Source organism: Dama dama, chromosome 22, assembly GCF_033118175.1.
Source record: "Dama dama isolate Ldn47 chromosome 22, ASM3311817v1, whole genome shotgun sequence".
Lineage (NCBI taxonomy): Eukaryota > Metazoa > Chordata > Mammalia > Artiodactyla > Cervidae > Dama > Dama dama.
Window position 1 is genome coordinate 15,910,001 of NC_083702.1, and position 23,123 is coordinate 15,933,123.

At 50.7% G+C, this 23,123-nt stretch overlaps 1 protein-coding gene and 1 pseudogene across 1 annotated transcript in view; one reads left to right on the forward strand and one right to left on the reverse strand.

Annotated features, from left to right (window-relative positions):
• CD9 (CD9 molecule) overlaps positions 1 to 23,123 on the forward strand; it is a 35,478-nt gene that overhangs the window by 6,901 nt on the left and 5,454 nt on the right. The window contains exon 2 of the mRNA XM_061124741.1: positions 15,369 to 15,471. Within this exon, the coding sequence (XP_060980724.1) occupies positions 15,369 to 15,471 (103 nt within the window). The remainder of the gene's footprint in view (positions 1 to 15,368; positions 15,472 to 23,123) is intronic.
• Positions 21,284 to 23,045, reverse strand: LOC133044026 (glycine cleavage system H protein, mitochondrial-like; annotated as a pseudogene).

A 23,123-nucleotide genomic window follows, 5' to 3' on the forward strand; every position in this document is an offset into this window, starting at 1 on the left:
GGAACCGCAATACTGGCTGCACCAGTTTACATGTCCACCAAGACTGCACAAGGATCCCTTTCCCCACATCCTCGTCAACACCTGTTACTTGTTGTCCTTTGGATAATAGCCTTTGTGACAGGTGTAATATATCTCATTGTGGTTTTGATTTGCATTTCCCTAACGATTAGTGACTATGTGCATCTTCTCATGTGCCTGTTGGCCATCAGAATGTCTTCTTTGGGAGGTTTGGTGTTTTTAAGAGATAGTTTGCTATAGGGACTTCTCCGGCTGTCCAGTGGTTAAGACTCCTCACTTCCACTGCAGGGGGCATCGGTTTGATCCCTGGTTGGGGAACAAAGATTCCACATGCCATGGGGGCATAGCCAAAGCATTTGTTTAAAAAGATAGGTTGCTATAGACTGTGTCTCTTCACATTCATATGTTAAATCCTAAGGTCTAATGCAGTGGTATTTGGAGGCATGGCCTTTGGGGTGATGAGCTCATGAGGACGGAGTCTTGATCTTGGACTTTTCCACAGGTCCATGGTACTTTGTTATAACAGCCTGAAAGGACTAAGATGTAGTTATTTAAAGGTCCCAATCGAGAACACCTCTTCCCTTCTAGATGAACAATTGTAGTGTGCCCGTTTGCTTGCAGTCCTCCTATCCATGTCTCCCTCTGATGGGTGGGAAGCTACCCCAGCAGAATGTGCCCTCCAGGTCAGGAAACTGTCCCCCTTAAGGCTCTTCCTCCTGCTCATCCTGATACACTTATAAGCGCCTTCTTCTGATGTGGGGCTGTGGATTTCATCCTGTTTTACTATTGTGCTCAAACTTTTTAAAGCCTCCTTTCTGCCAGCCTACTTTCCCCCACTTCAATCACATTATAGCCCTGATTCCCCAAGACAGGTAACCCTTAAGAGACCAGAAAACTCATTTCAGCTAGGCATTTAGATGCTCTTCCAGTGCTGGGGAGGAACCCTTAGGCTAGGGGGCTGTGACATGACCCTCATGTCACAGGTGTCTCCCAGGGTCCCATGCCCAGGGCTGTAACACAGGCATCTGCTGGCAGGATGGGCTGAGGGGGAAGGGCAGAGGCTCTGGGTCCCACCGTGGGGCCATGCCTGTAAGGGATAGAAGGACGGTGGGCAGCTGCACCAGTGTCTGCCTGCCAGGCTTGCAGCAGTGGCAAAGCTAGGACAAGAAGGAAATGTACTAGGTTACTCTGGAGAATCTGTTTCCCAGAGCAGGGCTGTGTCCACACTCAGTTTCTGGCCAGTTCAGCAAAAGCATGGGCAGAGCTTTCCTGCCAGAGGTCAGGAAAAGGAATCAAGCCTCCATCCGTCAGGCAGCTCCCCTAGAGAGAGGCCAGGTGGAGTGGCAGGTCCCTTCCTGTCTTGAGAAGGTAGATGCTCTATTCATACACAGGGGCTCTCTCTTAGGGCCTTTACGGTGAGAAGATGCCACTTTTGAAATAGAATCAGACGTGACTAGGAAGGAGAAAAGACAAAACTGAGAACTTCTGACCCTGAAATTAATGGATCCGCAAGACTTAGCAACATGAGAATTTAGGCTCTGTAGTCAGTCTGTACTGGGTCCACGTTGTAACTCAGATACCTGTGTGATCCCAAGACACGCTATTGAACTTCTGTGCCTAAAGTTTCTCATCTCAAAACTGGAAGTTAATATTACCTACCTGGAGAGTTCATTGAGAAAGTATAATGATTCAGGTGAAGTGCTTCGGGTGGGACTAGGAACCTGGCAGATAGCAGACAGCTTGTTGTCTGAATGTTGGGACTAAAATGAAGGGGGCATCCTGGCAAACGAATAGGACAGGTACATCTCCCACTACTCAGGGTTGTGCAAGCAAGTGGTAACTGGTTCTACAGATGGAATGAGAACCAGGTCCTCATGGCTAAAGTATGTCAGCAAGAATGTGTGTGTGTGTGATCACCAGGCATCTTAGTGAGGCGTACACAATGGAAAACACAATGGTATTCTGGAATTTAAAGCCAAACAGCCCCAAAACAATCTCCCACATCAGATGATTTTGGTTAAGATCAGAATGCCTGCTTTCAGCAGAAAATGGATTTATGGGCTGGCTGACGTCTGCTACAAGTCTGGCAAACAGGCAGTGGAAACTTGAAATGAGATTTCTTGTTTAGAAGGAAGTTACCTTGGGCAGAGGCCTCCCTCCCATTCCCTCAGCCCTAAACCACTTAACACCAGCACCTCATAGGAACTGAAACTTTTCTCCTCTTAGACAGAATAAGGCTATGACTTTTGTTGTTGTTGCTGTTCTTTTAATCTATATGGCTGCACCAGGTTTTAACTGTGGCACATGAGATCTTTTAGTTTGGCATGTGAACTCTTAGTTGCAGCATGTGGGATCTAGTTCCCTGACCAGGGATCGAACCTGGGCCCCTGCAGTGGGAGCATGGAGTCTTAGTCACTGGACCACCAGGAAAGTCCCAGGGCTCTGGTTTTTTAAACGATGCTGGCTCAGCCCTCAGAAGGGAGGCTTTCTCAAGTCTCGAACTTGTTCAAACGTAGTCACTGCAGAATTCCCATAAAGATGTGCTATATAAAAGAAAAGGCTTTTATAGGTCCTTCATTCTCCACCACACCCCAGAGAGGGGACCAAGCTCCCTCCGTTCCACCAAGGATGAGACAGGCAGTCAAGTAGCTGACGTGTGCGTGGCACATGCTGTGCATACAACAGAGGGAGAGAGCTGTCTGCCAAGGCACTGCATGTCTGCTCTGTGACCGCGGGCAAGTTACTTTACCTCTCTTGAGCCTGTTTCCTCATCTCAAGCTGGGATGATGGGAACTACCTCGAAAAAGGCAGTCCCACCCGCATCCTCAGGTTTAGAAGGAGTGTGCATGCGTGCTCAGTCGCTCAGCCCGACTCTTTGCGACTCCATGGACTTACTGTAGCCCACCAGGCTTCTCTGTCCGTGGGATTCTCCAGGCAAGAATATTGAAGTGGATAGTCATTTCCTTCTCCAGGGGTTCTTCCCAGCCCAGGAGCAGCAGGACCCAACAGTAGGACTCTAGTTTCCCATTGTTCCTCTTCTCCCCTGGAAATCCACTCACTGTGCGCCTCCAGGGATTGTTCTTCTGTTAGCAAGCTGAACACAATTGCCCAGGAGAGACCAGCAGAGCAAGATGGTGGCAGCCACCGGCTGTAGCTATTAAGCCACCTCCCCTCCTCCACCCAGGAGGCCCTCAGATTTTTAATATCCCAGGAAAGGTAGCTATTAAGCCACCTCCCTTCCTCCACCCAGGAGGCCCTCAGGTGTTTTAATATCCCAGGAAATGGAGGTGAAGGATCCGTAGGCAGGCTGAGCCTGTGCTCAAGGAACCCTGGGGAAGGTTACTTTAGACTTACATTTCAGTTTTGATTTTTTTGTTTTTAAAGTTGAATTATCTAGGTGGTGGGGTAGGTGCCATGATCTTCTTCTCAGTGTGTGTGTTAGTCATTAAGTCGTGTGTGACTCTTTGTGACCCCATGAACAGTAGCCCGCCAGGTTCCTCTGTTCATGGGATTCTCCAGGCAAGAATACTGGAGTGGGTTGCCATTCCCTTCTCCAGGGGATCTTCCTGACCCAGGGATCAAACTTGAGTCTCCTGCATTGCTGGTGAATTCTTTACTATCTGAGCCATCAGGGAATCATGTTAAGGGCACAAAATAGCCATAAGAAGGGCTTCCCAGTTTTGATCCCTGGGTCAGGAAGATCACCTGGAGGAGGAAATGGCACTCCACTCCAGTATGCTTGCCTGGTAAATCCCATGGACAGAGGAGCCTGGTGTGCTGCAGTCCATGGGGTCACGAAGAGCCGGACACGACTGAGCGCACACACGCACACGCACACGCACACACACTTGGCCATAGGAAGCAGAAGTCTTGCCTCCCCGTGTCCTGGCTTGGGGGAAAGGGGGCAGGGGATGGTTGGATTTTGGTTTTGTTGCTGTTGACAGCACCTCAAGGTGCCACATTGTGTAAAAGAGCAATAGAGAGCTGAGCCGCAGGGGGCGTCTGTGACCCAGGAGATTATTGGGGGAAGGGAGGAAATGACTTGTTAGAAATGCAGATTCCTGGTGGGGGGGGACATCCAGTGGGTGACTCTCCTTAGGTCTCAGTTCACTTAGGTGGGGAATGAAGGTAATGTGGCAACCTTCCTACAATAATTCAAGGTCATTGGGAGCAGTAACAGGATATTTAATGTAAAACTCCTATTGTGACATATTAGCCAGAGCTCAACTTCTGCAGCTCTCTGTAGTTGATATTACGTAAGCTGCCTCTCCTTAGAAGTTTTCAGAGGCTGAGGTTGCCCTGAGCTTTCATGTTCAGCCGCGTCATTCCTTCAGCTCTGTCAACCCGCATCCCCCGGCATAGCTCAAAGCTGAAATTTTGCCATAGGCTTCATCCCTTTCAGAAGGTGAAACAGAGAAATTATCTTTCCATCTGACTGCAAAACGCCCATTTCAGAGATTTCCCCAGTTTGGGAAAGGCAGGGGAGGGAGGTGTCAGTTGGGGGCACATCAGAAGGCCGGGTTGGCAGGAGCCCCTCTTGTGGAATCTGTCCCAGAGGAAAATCTGAGGAAGAGTTCACTTCCATACGGGGCTTCCCCGGTGGCCCAGTGGTGAAGAATCTGCCTGCCGGTGCAGGAGACGTGGGTCCAGTCCCTGGGTTGGGAAGATCCCCTGGAGAAAGGAATGCCAACCCACTCCAGTATTCTTGGAGAATTCTGTTTACAGGGGAGCCTGGCAGGCTACAGTCCATGGGGTCGCTGACTAAACAACAAACAACCACCCCTTCCATACACAGCACAGCCTGTCCTAGGGAAATCACAGGCTGCAAACATTAGGGATGTTTCTGCCAAGGATGCCCAGGTCGTTTTGGCATCTCAGGGAGGAGGGTTCACCAGGTGAGTCTGTGGGTGGAGGCATGTGGGGAAGCCAAATGCAGGTTCTGACTTGAGCATTTACTATGACTTCTTCCCTGCTCAATGGGTTCAAGAGAGTGTTGTCCAGCCAGTATGTATCTTTCTTACCTCTTCCTTCCTGCCTACCTGTCCTACATCCTCCCCCTTACCTGTCACTGTGTAGCCACTGAGGTGGTCCTCGGGCTCAGGCCCCCTGGCTTTCCAGTGCCAGCAGAGCAGCCGTGTGCCCAGGGGAGGCTCAGCCCTCATTCTGTGACTTTGTGCCCTTTGGCACTGGCATTTCGAAAGCTGGTCTCTGGGTTCAGAACCACCCCCCTGCCGAGAGAGCTTCACCATGTCCTCCAGTTGTTCGGTGTTTAAATGAAAATCTCGGAGCAGTGGTTCTCAAACTCGAGTGGGCAGCAGAACCATCTGGGGGTGCTTGTTAAAACATAGCTTGCTGGAACTTCCCTGGTGGTCCAGGGGTTAAGACTGTGCTTCCACTGCGGGGACCTAAGATCCCACACGCCACATGGTGTGGCCAAAAAAAACAGCACAGTTTGCTGGGTTTCACCTTAGTTGGTGTGCTCAGTCGTGTCCGACTTTGCAACTCCATGGACTGTGGACTGGAACCTGCCAGGCTCCTCTGTCCATGGAATTCTCCAGGCAAGAATACTGGGGTAGGTTGCCATTCCCTTCTCCAGCTCAGGATTTCAACCTGCATCTCCTGCATTGCAGGTGGATTCTCTACCACTTGAGCCATCGGGGAAGCCCACCTTACTTGGGTTTCTAATCAAATAAGTCCAGGGTGGGTACAGCAAGTTTACACATCCAACAAGTTCCCAGGTGATGCTATTGTCACTATAGCTGATTCAGGGACCACACATTGAGAACTGCTGGCCTGGAAAGAAGTCTCCCTGTGGCCTTTGAGGGTACTGGTTTCTGTAGATCCTCAGCTCAGCAGAAGCCCCAAGGGAACAAGATGGCCCCTGGGATGATCATACCCACGAGGAAGGAGAAAGTGGGGATCGGTCATTCCCCAGGACTGTGGTCTCTGGGGCTTTTCCATCATCTCTAATAAAACTAAGGTCGGTAATAGGCCCTGGTTGGCCTCTTTCCATTCTGCCATAACTAACAGTTTACTTGTGAATGTTGCAGAAAGTGAGTTATGACAGTTTTGTTTTTTTTTTTTTTTATCAGAGTGGAATTTGGTTTCTCTTCTTGTTATCTTGTCTGGCAGACCTGGAGAAGGCAGAACCCCAAGATGTCTGCTGTTGCCAAAGGGCTTCCTCCTTCCAGAGACAGCAGCTCAGGGGAAGTGGGCACCGGGAGAGGGTGAGAGAGGAGGTGGGGATCCGGCTGCTGGTTGCTCCTGTTTCCTCCTGCCGGCAGCGCCCAGCCCAGACTTCTGACTGTGAATCAGCCCATCCAGCCTTCGAGGCTTGGCAAGCCGCCCTGAGCCCAGGTTGCCATGGAGATGGGTGAGGCCAGAGCCCACAGGCCTAGGTGGCCCGACTGGTTTTTAAAGGCCTCATGAACACCGAGCCGCTTATCTGCACTCCCAAGGCTTCCATCAGGCATGGAAGCGGTGGGGCTGCTTGCATCCTCTTGTTAGCCTCTTGGGGCTCCCTGCGTGCCTCGGGCAGCTATGCCAAGATCTCCCAAGCCCAGTAAGTTAACAAAAAAATTCCAGGGCTGATACAGATCTTACCCAAGGAGGAAAGTCAAGAGGTCAAATCCTCTTCCTCTCTGTGATCTGCCCCTTTAATAACTGCCTTCTGCAGAGTGACTTTGCTCTCAGAAGCAGCCTGGATCCCAAGAAGGACAAAGGCCTCAGCCAACCGTCTCCCTAACCCTCCCCATTCCACCTCTCTCCGGCTCATTCCAGCTGGTCCCTGTGGAGCCCTGGGAGGCATGTCCCCAGCCACCACACAGACTCACAGAAGACAGACCCGCTCTGTCCTGTTGCCTTGTGCCCACCCGGCCACCTTCTCAGATCAGGGAAGGACACACCGCTGAGGTCGTACGTTTCCCCACTGTTGTCTTCATGTCATTTTCAAGGTTTATTTCTTAAAACAAAAACTCCTTTATTTTGTATTGGGGTATAGCCAATTAACAGCGTTAGGATAGTTTCAGGTGAATAGTCAAAGAACTCAGCCATATATATACATGTATCCATTCTCTCCCAAACTCCCATCCCATCCAGCCTGCCACATAACTTTGGGCAGAGTTCCCTGTGCTATTCAGTTGGTCCTTGCTAGTGGTCCATTTTAAATATAGCAGTGTGTACATGTCCATCCCAAACTCCCTCTCTCCCCATCCTTCCCCCCAACTCCGGCAACCGTAAGTTCATTACCTAAGTGTGAGCCTGTTTCTGTTCTGTAATCATTTGTCTGATTTCTTTTGAGATTCCATATATAAGGGATGTCACATGATATGTCTCCTTCTCTGTCTGACTGACTTCACTCGGTATGAGTCTCTAGGTCCATCCATGTTGCTGCCAATGGCATTTCATTCTTTTAATGACTGAGTAATATTCCATCGTGTATATAGGCACTACATCTTTATCCATTCCTCTGCTGATGGACATTTATTATTATTGTCATCATCATTGTTTTCCCCACAGAGTCTGGTTAGCTCTAGCACTCACAGTTTTCAGAGTGTTTTACATGCATCACTGCATTTATTCTTCACCTTCAACCTGGGTCACAGGCAGGAAGGTATCAAACGCCTTTTTTACACACGGGCACTCTGAGTTTCAGAGACGCTAAGGAAAGTGCTGAGTGTTACACAGCTCCTTGGAGGCAGCTCCTTGGAATCAGACCCCGAGGCCATGCCATCACTCATGCAACCCTTCTCAGCAGAGGTGTGCATTCTCCTGGCAGCACCTGGATGCCCTGGGGTGGAGCTGCAGCAGGGGCTTGCATAGAGCTCCACCAGGTGACTCTCACATCGCCCCGTGGCCAGCAAGTGACAGGGACAGAGCCAGGGCCCCTGCTCCTTGCCCTTTATTCTGTCCCGCCACCTGTCCCCTCACTGAAAAGTCTGCTGCATTCCTTAGGGGACCACTGGCTCACCGAAGTCACCAGATAGTCAGGGCTTCATAGGATGGTGGGATGAAGGAAAGAAAGCCCTGCCTTCTCCCCCACCTGCTCCTGTCACCACTGTCACCTCCAGCCGCTCCCAGGGTGGCAGCTGGGACCCCTGCCATCTGTGGTCGGCCCAGAGATCCGGCTCGTGAAGAATGATCCACCCTGCAACCGCCCGGGCTGGGGCTGCTGGGTGGAGAAAGAGTCAAGTGTATGTGACCAGGGGCTTTGCTGGTGGTCCAGTGGCTAAGATCCCACACTCCCAAGGCAGTGGGGGACCGAGTACCATCCCTGGTCAGGGAACTAGATTCCTTGTGCCACAACTAAAGATTCTGCATGCCGCAAAGAATATCGAAAGGCCCTCGTGCCGCAGCTAAGAGCTGGTGCAGCCAAAGAATTTTTTTTTAAAAATGTGTGACTAGTCAGTTCGTATTACAGAAGACAGAGGGGACCATGTGGAGAGAGGGTAGAACTGAGACCACCCAGTGTGTTGGCCGGAGTCGGGGGTTGTCCCATGGGGAGACATGGTTCCTTCTACCTGAGGGATGGGGCGCAAGGCCACATACATGCATATACACACATGCACGCACATACACACACACATTAAACCTCTTCAGTCAGCCAGCTGCTCTTCTTCTCACATCCCATCTCTCAGACTTCAGGTGTTCCTGTTGGTGGGTCAGGCGCCTGATCGTCCACCCCTCCTCAGGCTCTGGCTGGAAGCAAGCAGCCTTGCAGATTTGGCAGTGGGTCCCGGGCAGCCAGGAGCCTCTGAGCAACACTGCGTTTGAATTTGTTTTCAGTTCCCCCCTTGGAACTGGAGATTTGCGGGTCTGGCACTGTCCTTTTGGGGGTGACTTGCTGAGATCCCCATCACCACGTGGGCGTCTTAGATGCATGGTGCATTCAGTGCTCGCCGAGGGCCTGGGCCTGGGGTGGGGCGTGGCTTTCATGTCTCTGGGGGGAGAGCTGGCACACGCCCCCAGAGACTGGGGCACCTGTGTTCTCAGCAAGGATCGCAGGGTCTAGCTGGACCTCCCTGGATGGTGAGGACAGCGGGGCATGGCCTTTTTATAAAAACTCTCATTTTCCAAAAGAACTGATGTGGATCTGCCCCTAAATCTCCTTGTATACCCTTAAGACTCTTTCTCGGTGTTTATTCTGGGCAAGTAATTGTTCTTTGTAGTTTCTGACTCTTGCTGTGAGATGTTGGGAAATGAGTCTGGATGACAAGCCCGTGGGAAAGGTGGTTTGTCCAAGGGAAGAGAACCCAGGAGAGGAAATTCTGGTGGGCCTCAGAGATTCTCTCTTTTTAATATTTATTTGTTCATTTCTTCTATTTGTTTATTTAGCCAAGCCAGGTCTTAGTTTAAGTACACAGGATCTCTGATCTTAGTTGTGGTATGTGAAATCTAGTTCCCTGGCCAGGGATTGAACCCCGGGCCCCTGCACTGGGAGCATGGAGTCCTAACCACTGGATGACCAAGGAAGTCCCAGAGATTCTCTTTCATTGAAGTCGTCCCTCACTTGTTGTTCAATCACTAAGTCATGTCCAACTCTTTGAGACTCCAAGGACTGCAGCACACCAGGCTTCCCTGTCCTTCACTATCTCTCAGAGTTTGCTCAAACTCATGTCCACTGAGTCAGTGATCCCATCCAACCATCTCATCCTCTATCACCCCCTTCTCCTCCTGCCTTCAAACTTTCCCAGCATCAAGGTCTTTTCCAATGAGTTAGCCCTTGGCATCAAGCGGCCAAAGTATTGGGCCTTCAGCTTCAGCATCAGTCCTTCCAATGAGTATTCAAGGTTGATTTCCTTCAGGACTGACTGGTTTGATCTCTTTGCTGTCCAAGGAACTCTCAAGAGTCTTTTCTATCACCACAGTTTGAAAGCATCAATTCTTTGGTGCTCAGACCTCACTCACTGAATAATGATTTACCAAGAACTGTTTGGTCACAAGTGTGGATGGGGCAAGGGAGCTACTCAAATGACTTAAGAAGTCACCCTGCCCTCCAGGAAACTGTGGACAGAAAGGGAGGGGGCGAGGGTGCTGGGGAGACCAGTGTGGAGTAGGGGTCCTGTTTCCTGGGGTGAACATCTTGGTGGGGAAGCAGCTGGCCTGGATGGCCAGGGCAGCTGGCCAGGAGGAAGGGCTTGTTTGAGCGATTCCATCTAAGGGACAGAAGAGGAGGCAGCAGCAGGGTTCCACGGAGTCATTGCTCAGAGATCCAGAAGTGTGAGGACGCAGTAGAAGCCTTCACCAACTTGGTGATGACCCAAGCCATCTGATCCTTTGAACAGCCACCATCCTGTGTGAAGGATGGGGGACAGGGAGAGGACAGGGGACCTCACAGGGATTCCTAACTGAGTGAGTACTCGGAGATGGTTTAGCTACAAACTCTGGGGTTAAAGCACCGAGCATCCAGGAGGAGCAATGCAGTTGGAGGAAGAGAGGGCTTATTTTCTGATGGGTTTTTTAGGACAGACAAACCTTCCTCTGTGTGTTGGCAAAAAGTGAAACAGCGGCTGAGACAGGCCACAGAGGCAGGAAGGAGGTGGATTAATGGAGCAGGTTCTTGAAGGAGACAGGAAGTTTTAAAAGAGAGGCCCCACCATACACATACACACACACACAGAGTTTTATGACAGCTTTTGATCTACAGAAAAGTTGCAAAGATACTACAGAAAGTTCCCTTGTACTCCCCACCACCCCCATCTTCTTTCTCCTCCACAGTTCATATTCCCTCGGTACAGTTGTCACAGCGCAGAAACCAACATTGCTATATTACCCTTAATTAAACGAGACTTCCTCAGATTTCACCTGTTTTTCCGGTCCCGTCACCTTTCTGGTCCAGGATCCCACCCAAGATACCAGGTGATGGGTGTGCAGTCTCCTCTATCTCCTCTGGTCTGTGACAGCATCTCTGACCTCATTGTCCTCATTTTTCATGACCCTGACAGTTTTGAGATGTTCTGGTCAATTATTTTGCTAGGTTTGTCTAGTGTTTCTCTCACCTGGCCCATCCTCTTAGAAAATGAACATTCTTGAAGAAATAAATCTCCAATAAAACAATGGAAAAAATTATACTCTTGCCCCAGTCTATCAAATGTATAGGACTATTTCTGGCCTAAAGGTAGAATCTGTCCCATGGGCTTTTGTTATAGGTGACTGGGGCCTGGGGCTGGGAGTGGAAGGGCTGTACTTTCTACTTCATCCCCACCAGACAGGTTGGTGATGGCAGGCAGGTTGCTGCTCCCTTTCCAAGACACTGTGAGCAGGGAATCGTCAGCATCCATGATCCATGTGCTCGAGTCCTGCCATAACGGGTGAGAGGCGAGAGCAGCAGCATCGGTGTGGCCGACATTCATGCCACGTGCTGTGCGTTAACCCAGGAGGAAACTGTCAATTTCATGCCCCACCCCGACCCCAGACCCCTACTTCCTTATTTTATGGAGTCCTTCCATAACTTCCTGACACCCTTTTAATTGAAGTATTGTTGATTTACAATGTTATCCGTTTCCGGTGTATAGCAAAGGGACTCTGTGATACAGATATATACCTATTCTTTCTCATATTCTTTTCCATTATGGTTTATTACAGGATATTGAATATAGTTCCCTGTGCTATTCAGTAAGATCTGTTGTTTATATATTTTATATATAGTAGTCTGTAAATGGTAATCCCAAACTCCTAATTTGTATCATTTTCTTAGATTGCACATATAAGTGATATCATGTGGTGTTTGTCTTTCTCTTTCTGACTTGCTCACCTCGCTTAATAATTTCTAGATCCATCCATGTTGCTGCAAATAGCATTGTTTCATTCTTTTTTTGTGCCTGAGTAATATTCCATTGTATATATCTTCCACATCTTTATCCATTCATCTGTTGCTGAACACTTAGGTTGTCTTGGCTATTGTAAATAGTGCTGCTATGAAACTTGGGTGACACTGTTTTTTAAACGGTAAAGCTCTTTTTGGTTCTTGCTGGTCGTTCCTGTTTGGTTTCTCCTAGGACTCAGGTAGCTAGGGGCGAAAGCCAGGTGGGGGGCTAGGGAACCCTCTGTGCACACCAAACAGTGGGCCCTCCTGAGAAGTGCTCTGAGCTCTCTGGATAGCACTGTCTGCACACCCAGGGAGGCTACTGTTAAGAGGTGTCATGGCCCTGAGCTGTGCTATGCTGTGCTTAGTCGCTCAGTCGTGTCTGACTCTTTGTGACCCCATGGACTGTAGCCTGCCAGGCTCCTCTGTCCATGGAGATTCTCCAGGCAACAATACTGGAGTGGATTGCCATGCCCTCCTCCAGGAAATCTTCCCAACCCCGGGATCAAACCCAGGTCTCCCACATTGCAGCCGGATTCTTTACCATCTGAGCCACCAGGGAAGCCCATCATGGATGGCCCTGTGACCTCTAGCCAGTTCCAGCTGTTAGAAGACAAGGCAGTTGTTGGCAGCATCCCCTCAAGCCAGTTAGCTCAACAATTCAATCAAAGCAGGCAGCAGGGCTCATTTGTTTGTGATTTTGGTGAGCATATATACAATGGAATATTACTCAGCCATAAAAAAGAGTGAGTGGGAACTGATCCCCTCAGTCCTGCCCCTGATATCCTTGCCTCCTGGAAGGCTGAGCCTTCTTCCTTGCTCATGGTGAGTTTTTAGGCATCAGAAACTGAGATCTATTACTGCTTTTTCCACTTCTGTAGAACCAGCCTTTTCCTTCCTCTTGATGTTAGGTTTGGGATGGGTTCCAGATATGGCAGGACCCTGGACTGTCTCCTGTGTCTGGCCTTGTCCTTGGCCAGGTTGGGACCTTCTGGGTCCAGTTGTCACCTTGCCACCTGTGCATGTGTCCTTGAAATTACAGAATGGGAGTTTCATTTGTGTGTCATTACCCATGCATGGAATCATTCCTCAAGAGACCCAGCTCCTGCCCCGTGAAGCTTCTGGACAGAGTGTAGCCATCACCATCTTTTGTAGCTTAGTTCTTTCAAATGGGATTGTTTTTATTTTGTGTGTGTGTGTGTGCTGACTCATTTAAGAATTTTCCCGGCAGAATAAAGGGTGGATGAGTACATTTATCCACAGGGAGAATGACTGGAGGATAATTCTTGGATGAGAGCAAGCAGCCTGGAGCAGAAAGGACGGGAAAGGACAGGCCTGTCAGGCCCAGGTGTTCTCAGTAACATCCCTGCCAGGATGAGGGCAAGAGGAGATACGGAGGCCAGGGTTTGTTCTCAGTGCTAACCACTGTCTAGGACTACCTGCAAGTGTGCTCAGAGCTCCAGCCTCCAGGCTTTTCAGGTTAATGCTTTCATATCCCAAAAGAAGCCAGTGGCCTTCCATTTTCCAGGGGCCCAACTGGGTCTCCTTGTGTTGGAAGTGGAGAAGGGGAAAGTCTTACCTTCTTTCTTGTAACTCCAAGGCCAGGATCTTGGGCCTTAGTCCCCAGTACATGGACATTTTCTAGCTGGGCCCCTATTCTGGGCAGTCCTGAGAGTTGGGAGAACCCAGACTGAGTCAAAGGACCTGGGCTCATTACTCCTGTTTGCCAGATGGGAGAACCAAAGAGATAGAATTCTAAGGAATTCCAGACCCTCACTGTGGACACCGCTGTGGGTATAGACAAGGTTTTGTTTCTACTGCAGTCTGAAGTCTTGGGTCACCCCTCCCACTGTAGCCATCTACATGCTCCACTGAACATACCCAAATGCTGCCAAGTCATGTTGAAAAAGAGAGAAGCAGAGAGAGAGAGAAGAAGCCTGTCTACACCGCAGGGTGTCCTGGCCCCTGGGGCAGAGAACCCAGCTCCCTGAGTAGGGCTCTGACACAGGGTGCCTGTCTCTGTTGAAGAGGGTGGGCCGGTAAAACTTGGGGCTGGGTGTTGGCCCCAAGCCCACACGCCCTCATCTAGCCGGCCACCACCCACAGCCTGTGAGTCACCCAGGCAAGCCCTGGTACAGGCCAGCTATGGGGAGGGGAGCCCAGTCAGCTGGGGGGCTGGGCAGGGAGCCTCCTCCTGGCACCGAGTTCAGCAGTGCCTGAGGCCAGGACTGATGCCTCAGGCTTTCCTTGTTGGGGAAATCTGCCCTTTCAGGTCTAGTATCTCAACTTGCCCACCTCTGAAATGGGCATGTGCATGCTTAGTCATGTCCAACCCTTTGTGACCCCATGGACTGTAGCCCACCAGGCTCCTCTGTCCATGGAATTTTCCAGGCAAGAATACCTGAGTGGGTTGCCATTTCCTGCTGCAGGGAACTTTTCACTAAATTGTAGGATCGAATGATCCCTTGAAGGCTTCTTGTCTAATGTTTATGAGGATCACTCATAATGATGTGTCCAAAAAAACAAAAAAAAAAATAATGATGTGTCCGGCTAACCCTAGAGTTGGGTGGGTCAGGTTGTGAGGCTTCCCTGTGTGAACAGGATGGGACCAGATATGGGGGAGGCTTCACTGGGCGACCTGGCTCACGAATCACAGCTGCCTGAAGAGCCGGGGATGTGCCTGCTCTTTGGGTGATTTTTTTCTTTGTTTTTTTATTGTATGGTATATGTACAGAAGAGTGCAGAAAACAGACTAAAGAATAATTGTGAGGTGAATATCTGGACCACCACCACTCAAGTCAAAGCTAGAACATTGCCAGTGCTATAGACCTATCCACCCCACCCCACCCCCAATGCTGTTCCCTCATCAGAAACCCCGCCTCCCTATTGACCACCACTCACTTGATTTTATGATCGTCACTTTCTTCTTTTTCTGTTATGATTTACATGCACCCCTAAATATTCATTTTTTAACTGTTTGGAATCCTATTGTGTTTGTTTGTTGCCTTTTGCTTCTTCTGTGTTTTTGTTTTTTAATATTTATTTATTTATTGTTGGCTGTGTCCAGTCTTGGTTGTAGGATGTGGGATCTTTGTTGTCACACTCGGGGTCCAGAGCTCATAGGCTCTGTCATTGGTAGGCTCTGTAGTTGTGCTGCATGGGCTTAGTTGCCCAGAGGCACATGGGATCTTAGTTCCCCGACAAGACATCAAACCTGTGTCCCCTGCATTGGAACCATTGGACAGCCCGGGAAGTCCCTGCTTCTGTTTAACATGGTGAGAAGCATTCACAGTGTCACAGCTGGTTCATGTTCACTGCTTTATAATATTCTGTCCACACGATAACCATCCCTGTACTGCTGGTAGATAATTGTTTATTCCCCACTGGTTGTTATTTTTAGCAAATGACATGATCCCCTGTCCCCACCCCAGCCTGGCTGCTGCTGCTGCCAGGTCCCTGGTGAGGGGCAGAGGCCAAGGGCGGCTCCCCGGGATACCACCATGTCCCTGGCAGCCAGGCTCACACCGACATCCTGTGTGTCTTGCAGCTTGCCGGGATCGCGGTCCTTGCCGTCGGCCTATGGCTCCGATTCGACTCGCAGACCAAGAGCATCTTCGAGCAAGAAACTAATGATTCCAGCTTCTACACAGGTGAGTGGGGGGCCTTGCTCTTCCCTCCATCCAGCTTCAGAGAGAGAGTCCGTGTTGATCCAGGGACTTGGGCAGGGGGGGACTTTTGCTCTGGCCCACATTGCCAGTCAGGTCCACTTCCAGCCCTGCTTTTGTGTAGTTGCGCCCATGAATTTGCATTTGACTGATGTGGTTTCTTTTTCCAAGCTGACCGAGCCTGGCACTTGGACCGTTCTCTGATGTGAAATTGGCTCTGCCAAAGCTGCTGCCACTCCCAGAGGGCTACAGAGCTTCTGTTCTCATCCCTGGATTTCTCTCTGAATTTCATGTCTGAGAAGGTTCATTCATCTCTTTAATTTAGAAAACTTGGTCCTGGGGACCCATGGTGCCAGGAGAAGCAGAGGGAACATCTCCCCATGGTTCAGACAGGGACTCAAGAGGCCCGAGGTCCTGTCTCCTGCACAATTGTCAGATTAACGTGAGTGACTAGAAGAGGCACCAGCTTTTTCGACCCCCTGCACTGGGGCACAGGCCATGCATGTTAAGTCTTACTAGTTTTCTAAAGTGCTTTTGCTTCAGGGCAAGGCATCCAGTTGGAACATGAATAGATTTAGCAGGTTTCTTTCTGCACATAGGTCCTTTGGCATCTTTTTCTGGCACTGTTCTGTCACTTTCACCGGCAGTTTGCCGTGAAAGCGCCTCTCGCAGGAGCGAGAGAGCCCCGGCCTGTCCACGGCAGTTCCCCAGTTTCTGAGTTGCCTCATAGAACCTGAAGCTCTCCCCTCAACCGGCTGGGGGATAGGAAACAAACACTTCATTTGCGAGAAACAAAAGCAGCCCCCTATTTTAGGAGCATACTGTCATGTCATCAGTCTCAAAGTGTAAGTTTGGTCACTTCCTTTCCACCCACCAAAGAAGTTATTTTTAAAAAAAAAAAGACGGAGCAAGCAGTCTAAAGAGCGTTATCACCTGGACCTTCAGGAAGAACGCGGTGGCCGGAGGCCCATGACCCCCACCCGTCTCCCAGCGCCAGCCTTGAGCTGATGGCCCAGCAGGCGCCTGGTTTCCCTACTTTCTTGGCTTTTTTGGTGGTGGCGTTAGTTGGGTTTTTTAGGGCGTGCCTCCCTGTTGTCAGAAAGAAAATGAGAGAAGAGAAAGCACAACATGTGTTTTTTTTAAAAATTACACACACACAGAGTTTTTGAAAGCAGATTTCCATAGTGCCCTGACTTGTTTTCGCCAGAGCAGGGTTTTCTGGTAAGTTTTTTGGTGGCTGCGGCAGGCCTGGAATGCCACCCCTTGAGCTGGGGCAGTGGGGCTGCAGGGTGGGAGTGGGGGCGGGAGGGTGAGAGCAGGTCTTGAGCTGTGCATGTCATGTCACAACAGGGAGCTGGGGACCCTCTGTGGGGGGAGAGCGGGTCTTGGGACAGACATGTGCAAGAAGTAGGCAATGACCAAGGGAGCCCCCTGCCCCCCAACCCCATCCCGATGCTCTGCAGGTGGCTGGCTCACACCATCATGCCCAGCAATTGTTTCTGTCTTGTTATTTAGGACTCTGGCTCATTTTGTGTATTTTTTTTGGTGAGGGAGGAATGTATAGTTGATTTACAATGTTGTATTAGTTTCAGGGGTATAACAAAGTGATATATGTATATTAGTTACATATATACATATATCTGCTCTTTTTTTTTTTTAACTTTTTAATTGTTTTTTCCTTTTAACTTGATTTTTTTTTTTTTTTCTGCCTGCAAGGCTTTCAGGATCTTTGTTCCCCAACCCAGAATTGAACTTCCTCAGTGAAAGAACAGAGTCCTAACCACTGGACCACCAGAGAAGTCCCTCTTTGGGCATTTTGAGTTCACCCCAAACTGTGCTCGGGAGACAGGCCCCCAGCCCTAGCACCCTGGCAGGTGCCAGGTGGGAAAGTCAGGCAGGAGGTGGGACAGTGCTGAGCATACAGCTGGAGGGGCCAGGCCTGCTCCGGGGACCTCCCGGGGCTTGGGTCCCCCAGGTTATTGCAGGGCCCTTCTGATGACCCGTGTCCTAGCTGAAGTGACCAGGAGCTGGTCTGAAAGCACATCCCAGAGAGACACAATTGTCCTCACTCAGGGGCCAGCGGCCACTGTCCCCTGAGCTCTGATGGACAAATACAAACCTTCTGCGCTGGATCCTCTTCTGGGCAGAACTCAGCTCTGAAGACTCGTTCTGCTGGCAGAAGCCTGGGACCTGGATGGGATACAAGTGACATCACATAGAACACAGTCAGCAACTAACCACCTGGGTCTGCCCGGGCCCCGTACTTAACTGAGCGCTGTGGGCAACTGAATAATTGTCATCTCCGGGCAAATGGCCAAGGAGGCTCCATTCTCTGTGTCCCCTTCCCCCTCAGGCTGTGATGTCAGCCTTTGCCTTGACCCACAGCCCCTCTTCCAGCCTAGAGCACCACCAGCCCCACCCAGCCACTCTTCTGACATCATGGGGTGACTGTCCTTGCACTGGGGCACAGACTATCTGCAGGGCAACCCTCAGGCCAGCCTGGTCACGGAACTCACCCTTCAGGAAAACTGAGGGACCCAGGGATGTCTTTTCTCCAGCAGAATCACAGTGTTCAAAGTTGAAAAAGAATTCAGAAGGAGGCTGAGAAGCGAGAGAAGAGACTTTGCCACATTCAGAGCAGTCTCTAGTGGATCCTGAACAGCTGACGGCCTTATATGGGCCTTCTCTCCAGTTCAGGCCCTGGAGATCAGCCTGTCAGCAAGACCTGTAATCCCTGCTGCAGACAAATTTGGGAATGGCTTTTTCTTGGTCCCAGGCCAGCTGCCCTTCTTAACTCCTTGGTGTCCCTTCCAGAACCAGAATCACTGAATGAGGGCATCTGGGGGGGCTCTAACCAGAGGCTAGGCATGCCCACCCTGCAAGGACTGTCCCCAAGATGGGCTGAGCTGGCTTCCCCAGTCCAGCTCGTGGTCTGGGGTGGTTTGTTTTGTCACTCTGCACCTGGTTTCCCCATCCTGACACTGGCAGGGCCTATACACACACCTCTCCAGGCAGAGAGATACCTGCTTGACAACCGGAGTTCACTATGGCCTCATGAATGGGAAAAGCCATTGGTGGGATGGAGAGGGATGAAGAGAGAGCCTCTGGGGAGCCGACTTAGGGTTCCTTGGAACCCCCGCTTGAATTATTGGAGATGATAAAGTGTCCTCAGGCTTCCCTGGTAGCTCAGTTGGTAAAGAATCCACCTGCAATGCCGGAGACCTAGGTTCCATCCCTGGATCGGGAAGATCCCCTGGAAAAGGGAATGGCAACCCACTCCAGTATTCTTGCCTGGAGAATCCCACGGACAGAGGAGCCTGGTGGGCGACAGTCCATGGGGTCACAAAGAGTGGCATACAACTGAACAAACACATGCACACTCGCACGCACACACACACACACACACACACACACACTCACAAGGTGTTACCAGCAGGTGGAGGTCAGAGGCTCTGCCCAGTGTTATCCTGCACACAAACAGGTGTGCTGACCGCTGTTTTCATGATGGGGTTGGGGTGATGACAGGAAGCTGATTGTCCCCTCCCTTCCCTAGGCCCAGAGCCCCAGTAAACAGGTGAAAAAAGAAGGTTCTTGTCTAAAGGACCCTCTGGCAGATGCTACAGCTTCATGAGAAGCTTTATTTTTACTTATTTATTTTTTTGCACTGGGCCTATGTCAGCCTGAAACAAGCAGAATAAACAGCCCTTAAGCAAATGAACACAGTAATCCTAGAGAAGGCTCCGTGACGAATAACTTTCCATGAGTCAGACCGAAGGCTAACATCCACTTGCTTTATAAAGGGGAATGCTTTGTCATTTATTACCGGCAGCCTCTGCTAACAAGCTCTGGGTGCAGACTAGGAGGAGCCTGTCCAAAAGGGAAGCCCCAGATGGCCTTTTGGAGCAGCAGCCTCGCCCTGCAATGGATCAAGGGTTTCAGGGCTTGCTGCTCACATCTGAGCCACCCTGTGGCTTGATGTTGTGTATGCTCAGTCATGTCCTTTGCAACCCCATGGACTGTAGCCCACCAGGCTCCTCTCTTCATGGGATTTTCCAGGCAAGAATACTGGAGTGGGTTGCCACTTCCTTTTCCAGGGGACCTTCCTGACCCAGGGATCGAACCCGTGTCCCTTATGTATCCTGCATTGGCAGGTGGATTTTTTTAACCACTGAGCTTCTGTGGCCTGATGGCCGTTGCCAAAACCCCCATAGATAGCTACCAGGGAATTGCTCCTCTTCATCCCCACCCGGAGAGGGTAAAGCCAAGACACCTGAGATCTGCAAACTGTCTGAGCAAGATTGAAAACCAGAACACTTGGTCCTAAAATCTTTGCTGAGCCCAGAAATGAATATTTAATATTAACCGTCAGGCCCATTAGGGGAATGTTCTCTCTGCATGGGAAATGCTTTTGCCTTTAGTGGCTCTCTGAGGCCACCAATCCAGCGCCCCACCTTCTGCCAGGGTCACCCGGGCTTGTGGACTGGGAGCTGGACAGAAAGAAAATTGTCTGATCATCCCCACTCGACTCTATATTGTGGGCTAGTAAATCAGTCACTAAGTCATGTCCGACTCTTTGCAACTCAGTGGACTACAGCATGCCAGGCTCCTCTGTTCTCCACTATCTCCAAAAGTTTGCTGAAATTTATGTCCAATGAGTCGATGATGCCATCCAACCATCTCATCCTTCTCCTCATGCCTTCAATCTTTCCCAGGATCAGGGTCTTTTCCAACAAATCAGCTCTTTGCATCAGGTGGCCAAAGTACTGGAGCTTCAACTTCAGCATCAGTCCTTCCAATGAATATTCAGGGTTGATTTCCTTTAGGATTGACTGGTTTGATCTCTTAATATGCCCTATTTTTCCAGCCCCTGCAATAGGGCTCAAAGGGGTGACCTCATCCTTCGTTGTCATGCCCTGATGGGGAGAGAGGAGGCATGGGGAGAGACAGGCCCAGTTTACTGCCCCCGCTTGCTGGGGTCCCAACCTTGGAGTCCAGACCCAAAAGCACTGCCCTGTGTGTGGGCGGGGCGGTCTGGCCTGTGGGCCTCGGAGTGGAGGACTAGAAGGGTGGACTTGACTCGAGGACAAGCTGCATTTGTCCCCTTGCCCAGTCTGGCTGGACGTGCACGGGAACAATACCCACATTCATCAGGGTTTGCCAGCCAGCCCACGTGACCTGACATCACAGCAGATGTGGGGGGATGAGCGGAGGACAAATGCTCCCTTGTGTGCACTCCGCGCTGCGCTGCCGGTGAGCCTCAGCTGCGGGCCTGCTGCGTGGTTTGCTGCCTGCACAGCTCTGACGAAGCGGAGGGCACAGATGGGGGCGGTGAAATCATTGTGACACCTGCCGTCAGGAGAGGGTTCTCATCGCAGCATCCTGTTGTGTATTGTGGGGAACATCCCCACTTCGGGGCAGTCTCCCTGATCCCAGGGAGAGGACAGCAGGGACGCCTGTGAAAGTCATCGTCACAGTCGTGATTATTCACAATTGTCGTCCATCCTTGCTATTGTTAAGATTGACAGTTGTTGATTGTACATCTTTTGTTGCTGTTATTTAGTCGCTCAGTTGTGTCCGACTCTTGCAACCGTGTGGACTATAGCCCACCAGGCTCCTTTGCCCATGGGGATTCTCCAGGCAAGAATACTGGAGTGGGTTGCCATTCCCTTCTCCAGGGAATCTTCCTGACCCAGGGATCAAACCCAGGTATCCTGCATTGCAGGCAGATTCTTTATTGTCTGAGCCACCAGGGAAGCCCTGATTGTACCACATCTATACCTTAATGAAAAGATACCAATTTTTTTTTTAAGTTGTTTCAAAGTAGTTTATTTAGGGGTTCCATTTTCATTCCTCAATAGATTTTATGTATTTTTCATATGCTTCTTCACTCATTAGTTCATCTAGTTCTGAAGGGTTACTGAATGTCATCTTGATCAGCCAACCATCTTCATAACAAGACTTGTTGACAAGTCCTGGATTTTCTGCTAGAGCTGTATTAATTTCAGTTACTTCTCCTGATAGAGGGGAATAGAGTTCACCAGCAGCTTTCACACTTTCCAAAGCACCAAACTCCTCTTGTTTGTTCAACTTTGTCCCAACTTCAGGCAGACTACAGTAAACAACATCTCCCAAAGCTTCCTGTGCAAAATTGCTGATTCCCACTGTTCCAACACCGTTTTCTGTTGTTACCCATTCGTGTTTTTCTGTGAATTTCCACACGGACAGCAGAGCAGGGCCGGTGCGCAGTGCCCGGACGGCACCGCCCGCAGTCCCCATGGCCGCGGCGACCAGGGCGCGCTGGGTGCCGAGATGGCACGCAGGCTGCCGACCGCGGCCCGCACGCTCCGCACCGCTTGCAGCGCCGTGTTCGCACGGGTGCAGAGGGTCGCGTCGCGGCACCTAGAGCACCCCGGCCGGTGGGGGCGGGGCGGGGCCCGATACCAATTTTTTAAATTTAAGTTAGAAAAATCAACAGTAGCTAGCACTCGTGTGCACTTGGAGCACATCCCCTGACCCTCAAGGCAGTCCTGGAGGCAGGCATTTTTCTCACCTCTGGATTGCAGATGAAAAGCTATTGCACAGACAGTGAAGTGGATTTCCCTGGGTCACATAGCCGGCTTTCAAACCCAGGCATTTGGTCTTCAGAGCTGGTGTTCTCACATGTGACAATCGCCCCTCCCAGGAGTGGACAGAACATGCCTGCAAGCTGGGGAGGCCTGGGACATTTTTGCCAGTTTTCCCGCGGGGCCATGGGGGATGGGGGGGGGGCTGGGTTAAGAGGATGGTCACTGCAAGACAGCTGTGCTTCTCAAGAAGATAACTGCATGCTGGGCCTCTCTGGGTGTTCCCTGGGGGGAGTGTGGAATGACCAGGCCCGAGCCTGTGTTCCCCATCCCAGGCCAGAGTTGTAGAACTCACAGCCTCTCGCCACCCTTCTCCATCAGACACCCAACTCTGTTTAGAGACCATGTCACTCAACCTCCCTTTACCAAGGAGGATCCTTTGCACGCTTAAACTGGGGTGACTGATTTGCAGCTGTTAAGATCCCATTGGTGTGCTATAAGGCATCTTTTGAAATTTCCTAGCAACCAACTTCTCATTTTACTTGTAAGGAGATTGACACCCAGGGAGGGAAAGTGTCTTACCCAAGATCACACAGCAGTTAGAAGCAGAGTTGGTACTGAAGCAGGGTTCTCTTGCCCTTGGACGTTGTTAACTGCACGTGCCTGGCCCCCACCTGCCATCAAGCATCCCCTCTGGGAACCTGGTCGAGCTGCCCTCCCAGAGCGTGGTTGTCTGCTTGTGTGCAGCCCCTTCCTGATGAAGGCTTGTTTTGCTCTGACAGCCTCCTCTGTCAGGTAGAGAGGTCAGCACGACCTTGTCAGAGTCCCCGGGAAGTTAGTCCCTAGTTCGGAGGGTCTAATTTAGCAGGAGTGGATCCATCCCAACTGGAAACAGCTGATCGACTGGACCAGTCTGTCCTGGGTCAGGGGGGACAGTGGGCACCTTGCAGGAGGGCTGAGGGTCTGGTGGGAGCGGGGACTTGATGGGCAGGTCATGGAGGTGGGAGAAGACCTGCCCACAGAGGTGGAGAAGGCTGATGGGCTTGGATGCAGGGCCCGTGAGGACACGGGAGA